Genomic DNA, 8872 nt, shown 5'->3' with positions numbered 1-8872 from the left:
CTTTATTGCCTGGCCAAGGGCATTTCAAGGACTGTCTGCTTGCTTCAGGCCTGGTTATGCACTCCTTGCAGATAACCGTGCTCTTTGTCTATCAGCCAAGCCTGTATGCTTTCTGCACTACAAGTCTCCATACTCTCTTCACATGGCAGATGGTGGGGATGTGCTTCCACCCCTGGGGCAGTCGGTTCCAGTGTACTGAACGCCCCTCCAGGGAAAAGCAAACTGAGGCCTGCATTCTGCTGCCAGCGAAATGGGGAAAAACGCGTTACCAATGTCAGCAGTGGCATATCACTTTGCTGCCTTGGACTCCAGCTCGTACTGGAATTCCAGCATGTCCGGCATAGCAGTGCTCAGCAGTGGAGTCACTTCATTCAAGGCACAATAGTCCACAGTCAATCTCCATTCTCTGTCAGACTTGGGCACAGGCCAGATGGGACTGTTGAAGGGTGAGTGGGTTTTGCTGAGCTCCCCTTGGCTCTCCAGTTCAAGGACCAGTCTGTGGATGGCGATCACAGCATCTCAATTCATTCAATACTGCTGACGGGGCACTGTTGAGGTGGCAATTGGCACTTTTTGCTCTTACACCCTCAGGAGTCCTACTGCAGATGGGTTTTCTGATAGTCCAGGCAAGGTGTTCAACTGCTGAATGTTCTCTGCCTCTACAGCAGCTATGCCAAAAGCCCATCTGAGTCCCTTTGGGTCTTTGCAATAGCCATTCTGGAAGAAATCTATGCCCAGAATCCACGGGGCCTCTGGGCCAGTCACAATGGGATGTTTCCGTCACTCCTTGCCAGTCAGGCTCACCCTGGCGTCCAACAGGGTCAATTGCTGTGATCTCCCTGTCACCCCAGCAATGGAAACAGGTTCTGCCTCCACATGTCCCGATAGCATTAGGGTACACTGCACACCAGTATCAACTAAGGCATTGTATTTTTGTGTCTCTGATGTCCTAGACCATCGGATTCACACCGTCCAGAAGATCCGGTTTCCCTGCGCCTCTCCATGGCTAGAGGCATGGCCCCTCTAACCCTGATTATTATTTCTTTCCTGGGTATACATGGTAGATGTACCTTCAAGGGGATCTGACAGATCATACTCAGCAGCTCAGTCATGGTTGAGACTACTTTCACTTTAGTGGAATTCCCTTGGTTAGTGTTTCTCTCCTTGATTTGACGCACCCGTGCTGCCAGGACAGAAGTGGGTTTCCCATCCCACCTTCCCATGTCTGCCCCATGGCCACGCAGAAAGAACCACAGGCCAGGCCGTGGCGTGTAGCCTCTCTCTCTAGTTGGGGGATGTTGGGCTCTGACTTTGGGGCCTGTGACTACCACGGGTGCTGCATTGATCTTCCTCACCTCCTCCCTCATCTCCCTCATGTCCTTTTTGAACTCCTTAATCGCAGCAGAGACATGAGCCTGCATCAGGCCATTGATCATATTCTCATAATTTCTAAGCTTGTTGGCGACAGAGCCCACTGTCTCTCAGTTAGTATTGGCATCATTCATTGCAATGAAGGTGATGTATTGAGATGGCCCCAGATTTGCCAGACAACATTTGCCCCGTGCACTCGACCTTGTCAGGGTCATTATCATGCTGTCCATCCCTCCCAAAGAGTACCTCCAATGCTGCCAACTGCTGTATCCCTTCCTCAAGGGCCTTCCAGCACATTCTGCGGTGGTGGTCCTGCATTCTCTCCCTATGGATAAACCTCTCTCTGACACTCATTAAAAGCTGCTCCCAGAGGGAAAGGGACTCTGACTCCTGTGCATATTCTCCGTTCAGTTGAAGAGAGAACAGAAACAATTTCTCCCAGACTGAGCCTGGGAATCTTAGACAAAAAAATGTAAACAATTATTACCTCTCTTTCTGGAACCATGGTTTATAGTTATGGCTCTCCACAGGGTGCTATTCATAGTCACCAGTAATGTGAGATGTTTCTACTTTGAGACCAATCAGATCTCATCTTAGCGAGTGAGACTATAAAGCTCGCAACTTCTTGCTAATAAAGAAATTATTCTTGAGCCTTCTGACCTGAAGACTGGAGACTTTCTTACCGTCCCTGACTCAACAGTGTCAGACTCCCTTAAAAAATCTGATTCATACCTGAGTCCTGGGTCAAGGGTCCCAAATTCCTTGCCTCACCACCATCCAGTTGCACGTCTGTACCCATAAGGTCCCAGACCTGAAGTAGCCATTTTGTATAAGTCTCACGTCCCCGTCGTACAATGTCTTTGTGCAGATTATGGAGACTTTTTTACATCAGGGACTTGGTGATGATCGCAACCTTTGGCTCCCCTGTGGATTTTTAAGGCCCTCCATTCTTCTCCTTGTCTGGGTGCTCTGATTTCATCTTAGATCTCCTTGTTTCTACTGGGGCAACTGCTGCTGGCTGTGACCGCCTTTGTGGTTCAGCTGGAACTTGGGTGCTTGTAATATCTGTGGGTTCCACTGCTGCACCATCAGATTCTCCCTCTTTGATGATGGGTGAGGTCTTCTCAGCCGCTGGGGAAATGTACTCCTTTACATCTGGCTCATCTCGTGTATCTCCTTCACCAGAGCCCCCACCCAGTCTGGGTGGTTCATTTCTGAGGTGGGCTGAGAGGCAGGGTCAGGCTCTAGAGTAGCAACATCTATAGTATTTGAGGTAGGTGTCAGGGTGGTAATCCAGATTAATCTTCCCTTATCTCTAAATGCTATATAGAACAGGCATATCAGTAACACCAACCATTGTATGATATCATTAGCATTTAGAGTGCACCTGAACCCTTTGAAAGCTGGTAGAGTAGACCCAAAGAGTTGGTTGAAGGGTTAGGAGAAAATTTCCCCTGGTGTCATTTCCTCGCAGTAATTACCATTATTAAAGTAACCCCAAAAACATACAGTCAGTGTGTGATAGCTCTGAATTCATGTGCTTGCCATCCAGAGGAACTTAAAGATCCATGAATTCCTCACCTTATTAACCCATAAAACAAGCTGGAAAACAGCCACAGTAGCCATAACTATAGGACCCATGTTTAGATAAGGGCCTGAATGGCCTGAATGAGAGAAATACAGCAACGATCACGTGTCACCCAAACTAGGGTAAGCTGGACCACGTGGTGGTACTAAAGAGAGTTTCTATATTAGCACATAAAAATTAAATTACTCAAGAACTGTTATTCCCTATTTTCACTCTTTTTCTCTCTATGCTGTCAAGCCCCACGTTGGGCGCCAAATGTCTGTCATAGCTTGAAAAGACAGGTATCTGTTTAAGAAAGGATGGAGCCTCGCCTGAAATGGAAATATAAAACCTCCTCCTGCTGAATAGTTATAATTGTTATAATTTTGAAATTAAAAGGCTCTCAGGCAAAGATATGGGAATAGGAATAACAGTTTTTTAGTAGGAGAACTAAAAAACCCCACAAATGTAATAGTACAAAGAAATAAACTACAGACAGAGTCAGAACACAGCCCGACATGGTGTGTGTCAGGGTGGTGGCAGCAGTGCCATTCCATGGTGGCTGCAGCCCTCCTGCAGTGCCATCTGTGGGTCTGTTGGAGCAGAGATCCTAGAGAAGGATGCAGGTCCAGTGATGGTTTAGAATGGCTGGTTTGGCACTGGAAATCCTGTGGAGAAGACAGCCACTCCTCCGGGAGTGCAGTGGGAAAAGGCTGCCCTGGTGTTCCAGATCTCTGATGATATCCAGGTAGGAATACTTGGTTCTCCCTTTGGGCAGAGCATCTCACAGTGGGATGATGGAATTTTACCAGACATGTGCTGAGACTCATTGGCCCATTAACAGAAGCTATCTCTCCAGAGGGAGGATTGGTTGTGGAAGAGATAAAGAAAACTGCCCATTTAACAGAACTGCTCCACAGATAGGAATATAATACACCCACCCATTTCCAACCTAAGACGATGCCCTGAGGGGAGCCCAGGATGTGGACTGGCACCATGTGTCAGGCCAGTGCTTCCCTATGCTCTGGGCCATCAGCATTGGGATGCTGCTCAGTGTCAGTGGAGTTTGTTCATGTGTCCCTGGGTGTCTCGAGCTCTCATCCCCAGGAGTGTGTAAAGATCACTAATAACATGAAATTTTTATGTAAGGGATTGTATGAGTACTTATATTTCCACAGTGAAGTAAAAGTAAGGAACTTCACAAAGTTTTGTTGTATTCTTTTAAACTTCACCTTATTCTCTCATATTGTTAAATACTTAATAATGGACACATCCAATAGGGTGCACATAAGATGTTAGCCATTTAATAAAAATAAAGCTTACACTTCTTTAGGTTAACCTGTAGATTTACTGTGTCAGTTATAAATTGTATGAGCAGAATATAACAATAATTGACAATTAACATGGAAGTGTAGCAAATATTCATGAAACTCTATGCAGCCATAGAGATTAAAAGTAGTTGAGGTGGAAGTCAGTCGGTTTGTCCAGCTGGAGGCGACTGAGGTCAGACCTCTCTGGAGGCTGCAGCTCCTCCCGAGGGGCAGCTCTGATCTCTGCTCTCTGTCTCTGACCAGGGACAGGACCCGAAAGAACGGCTGGAGCTGTGGCCAAGGACAGACTGGATGTTAGAAAAAGGTTCTTCACCCAGAGGGACCACAACTCTTCACCACCTCCTGGACAGGGGGACATCGGTTATTGAGGTGACACGGGACACCGGTTATTGAGGTGACACGCACTATGGGGGGATGCTCATGCCTGGCTGGTTGGGGCAGGGCTGATGCCCCAGCAGAGAGCCTTGTGGCACTCTGGGGCCTTTGTCCAGGGCTCCTCCATCCACCAAAGCCCCTCTGAGGATGTGACACAAAGCACAAGGACATGAACAACAGGCTGTGACACCAGGGTCCAGTACTCACAGCCCAAACAACTGTCCCCATGGTACATGTGGGTACACACAGAGGGGACAGGGGGCCCCACATTGCGCAGCTTCCCACAGACAGCCTGGAGCTCTCCAGCCGAGCCAGTAGATCATGCTGCCAATGCCTTACCATTGTCCTAAGCACCTGGCCCCATCCTGCCGTGCAGAGTATCCACCTCCACACATCATCTGACTGGCAGGTCTTTAATTGCCTTTGGGATGATTGGTACAGTTCCTTAGTCATAGTACATTTCCTGTCTATCCAAACCATTTCCCACCCGGCATCCCTCTTCACCTGCTAAAGCTATGGTCAGGCTGACAAGTGCCAGGGATCTCTGGAGAGTCCCCAGGTGGCTCCCACGGTGCCAGTGCTCGTGTCAGTGCTCTTGGGTCTCGGTGCAGGTGCCAGTGCTGTTCTGTGGGCTGGTGATGGTGCCGCTCTATGGTCCAGTGGCACCACTGCTCCTAAACCTGGCACTGTCCACCACGTCCCCCACCCAGCCTGAGCTGCTGCCGTCCATCCCTGCTCGCTCTCCTCCTCCTCCTCACCCCGTGAGGATCCTGGTTGGGCTCCAGCAGCCGTGATGGGATGATGGTGTGATGGATGGCTCTGCTCGGGGGTTGATGGTGTGGCATCCACCTCCACTTCCTGGACAGCTCCTTCACACCTGCTCCCACCAACACGCTGCCCTCTTCCTGGAAAACATCCCAGTCTCCTCCAGGGCAGCCCGGGCTCCTCCTGGGAATGCCACAGCTGGGGTTTCAGTGTGCTGCCCATCACCCACCTTGTTCCTCCAGCCACCACAGAAGGAGATCCAAGGTAAGATGTTCTGCTCCTGGACCATGTCACAGGTCCTGTTGTTGGAGCCAGCAGTGCCATGGAGCTACCAAGGGCTCCGTCTCCAAGAGAGCCCCTGCAGGCACCCCTGACCTCTCTCAAACCAGTCAGACTCTCTCAAGCTCCCCAAGGCCAACCCAGTTCCCTCAAGAGCCCCATTTGAAAGTCAGCCCTCATCTAGGCAGTGACAGTGAGGTCCCCAAAAGCGATCTGGGAGCTACCAAGTGTTCCAGATCGTCCCCAAGGGCACGCTGGGTTCCCTGGAGTTCTCCTGAATAACCTGGACAAAGCCCAGCCCCTGTCCCATCTAAGTAACTGCCAACCCTCAAGGGCCATGCCTCAGCCACAGCTTGAGGACTGGAAGCATCTTGCTGGATGTGCCCAACAGCCTGTGCAGAGTCCTGGCCAGCCCCACTACGCAACAGGGGCACTTTCCCCAGCACACAAGCAGGGCCTTGGCATCAGCAGGCCCAGCCATCGATGTGTGTCCCCAGCTCCACTACATCTCTTCCCCGAAAAAACCAGCAAGACCAGCTCAACATTTTTTTGTTTTTATCTTGGTCAAAGGTGGTATCTCCACAATGCTGCGTCCTCAGTTTGTGCTCATTTTCTGCCAAAAAGACACAGGGGGGGCATGGTAAGACCCTCAGTGGGGCAAGAACAGCCCCTGTGTGGGGGTGGGGAGCAGAGGAAGAGGCACCCACCTCGTTGATCCAGTCGATGTAGGCGGACACCCGGGTGAAGACTGACGGCTTCTTTTTCGTGTTGCAGCCCAGGGTGGAGCCAAAGCTGACGATGCCCTCGACCTCCCAGATCCCATCGTTGCGCTGGCAGTTCAGGGGGCCCCCAGAATCGCCCTGTGCGGAGAGACAGTGAGGGCCATCAGTCCTGGGCACCCTGCCAAAACTCCCCTCATCCGTCCTGGCCATCCACCACCATGGCTGCATCCCCTCTCCTCCCAGTGCCCATGGTACCACATCATTGGGGCTCCCACCGCATGCAGTGCCCACACTCACGTTGCATGAAGAGACGATGCCATCGCCGCCGGCGCACACCATGTTTTCATCCACATAGCTGCCCCACCAGTCCCACTTGGAGCAGGTCTCATAATCCACCACGGGCAGCAGAGCCTGCTGCAGGGCATCAGCCAGGGGCCCGTTGGCTGCAACGAGAGACAAAGCTTGTATCTCACACCCTCTGCCGGCATCCCCTTTCTGGAGACTCTCCCAGGTACACCCCACTTACTCCTGATGCGTCCCCAGCCGGTGACATAGCAGGGGAAGTTGTTGGGCAGGATCTTGCCAGCAGCTGGCAGGCAGGCGGCACGGACGGTGTCAGTCTCCTGCACCTCCTCTGCCAGCTTGATCAGGGCAATGTCGTTGCTACAGGGGGACATCAACCATGGTCCTTGGCCATGGGAACAAGGCTCCATGGCCAGGGGAAAAAGGCTTTGTGGCCACACCACCCACGATCCCGCCCTAATGCATCCCATCCCTTACATGATGAGGTAGGAGTCCCAATCCTCATGGACGATGGTCTTCTCCACACCAACAGCCACAGAACCAGTCTCGTCATCCTCTGACAGGTCCTGCATTCCCAGCACTACACGATAGGTCTTGTAAGAGCTACCAGGGAGAGAGAGAGAGAGTGTCAATCCCTACAAATATCTCATCCTGCTTGTACAGATCGCCCCCAGCAACCAACACCCACCTACCTGATGCAGTGGGCAGCTGTCAGCACCCACTGGGGGGCAATGAGGGTCCCGCCACAAGTGTGGTACCAGGATCCAGCGCTCCTGTACTGCAGTGAGATCTGTGAGGGCAGAGGCACAGGGTCAGAGCAGGAACGTCCCCATCCCTGTCCCCATCCCTGTCCCCATCCCTGTCTCCATCCCTGTCCCTTTGCCCCTCACCTGCCATGGCCAGCTGTGGGCTACAGCATCTTCACCGCCCACCACGCGGGAGCTCAGCTGTGGTGGCACGGCCGGCTGACCGCATCCGTAGGCTGTGTGACACCCGGCAAAGGGACATCAGAGGCTGCCTGTGCCCGTGCCCAGGGCCAGGGCAGGCGCCACGGTCCTGTTCCCCCCCTGCCCTGACCCTTCCCCATGCCCTGCACCTACCGTAGCCCAGCAGCACGACGAGACAGACGGCTCCCAGCATGGTTGTGTGGAGAAAAGGTGCTGTGGTGGGGCCACTCACCCCTCTTATAGTGTCTGCACTGCTGGGGACCTTGGAGTGTCCCTGCCTGCTGCTGACATATGGGGACTGTCCCATGCTCTGGGCACAGGGGCTCCTCAGTCCCATTGCCTGTTCCTATCACACTCACGGTCCTGCCTGGGAATGGCCACATCTGCCCCTCATGGTGCTGGCACCATGCTGGGACATGGTGGGGACACCTGGCTCTGCTCTGGGAACGGGCAGAGTCCCTGCTGGGGCACAGGGTGACTCCCTCCTGGGCCATCCTCCCACCCATGATGCTGTCAGTGAGGGGCTGGGCAGCCCTGTTGCCTCCCAGCCCTGAGCAGTGTCTTCCCCAGGACACTCTCTGCCCCCAGCTGTAAGAGCTGAAATGAGGGATGTGTGACTCCAGGTGGCTCTCCAAATTGCAGTTTATTACATCCAAGAGGTTACAGCAGTCCAGGGTCGTGGGTGACAGAGCTGTGCTAACAGCTGTCAGCTCCAGCTGCAGGCTGGCCTGGAGGCCATTCGGTTTTAGTTACAATTAATTATATGCTTTTCTTTGCTGTGTGTCTTAGTGCAGTAGAACCAATCTATACCTTTTCTTTTACCCGTAGCCTATCATAACTGCTCTAATTACGAGATTTTTGTTACTATTCTCTAATCATTAAAAGTTGGTATGTTACAGTTTAACCTAGAATTTGTTTTTCAGTTTTCTTCCAGTGGAAAATTCTGAGACCTTTTTTCTACTGGCAAGACTGGCAGATTTGTTTGCATGTGCTATGTTTCAGCTTGGTAAATTCATCTTCTTTTTTGAGGTGGGTTTATCCTTTTGTCTAAGTCACAAAACCTCTTTCCATCTCGACATAACCTTTGCCTTCTTTGTTGTCCAGCTGAACTGGATCAGTAATTGTCAATTTACACATCTATTATTCTTCTATATCCAAATTTCTTTCATTTGTATTCCTTCTATAGATTCTACATTCAAAAATCTTTCTGCC

The 8872-nt window shown here is 51.6% G+C and overlaps 1 protein-coding gene across 1 annotated transcript; it reads right to left on the bottom strand.

Moving 5' to 3' along the window:
* Positions 1 to 6263: 6263 nt before the first annotated feature.
* LOC128949617 (chymotrypsin-C-like) lies at positions 6264 to 7853 on the bottom strand. Its single transcript, XM_054294509.1, has 8 exons — positions 7814 to 7853; positions 7604 to 7695; positions 7406 to 7503; positions 7191 to 7316; positions 6937 to 7073; positions 6708 to 6853; positions 6396 to 6548; positions 6264 to 6301 (listed from the first exon to the last, which is right to left on the bottom strand). Exons 1-8 carry the CDS (start codon positions 7851 to 7853, stop codon positions 6284 to 6286), a joined length of 810 nt encoding a protein of 269 aa, XP_054150484.1. The 3' UTR covers positions 6264 to 6283.
* Positions 7854 to 8872: the final 1019 nt, after the last annotated feature.

Source organism: Melozone crissalis, unplaced genomic scaffold (assembly GCF_028551555.1).
Source record: "Melozone crissalis strain CALT ecotype California unplaced genomic scaffold, PUWL_Pcris_2 ptg000251l_1, whole genome shotgun sequence".
NCBI lineage: Eukaryota > Metazoa > Chordata > Aves > Passeriformes > Passerellidae > Melozone > Melozone crissalis.
Note: the sequence above shows the minus strand (reverse complement) of the source record. Positions and strands in the feature narration are given on the sequence as shown.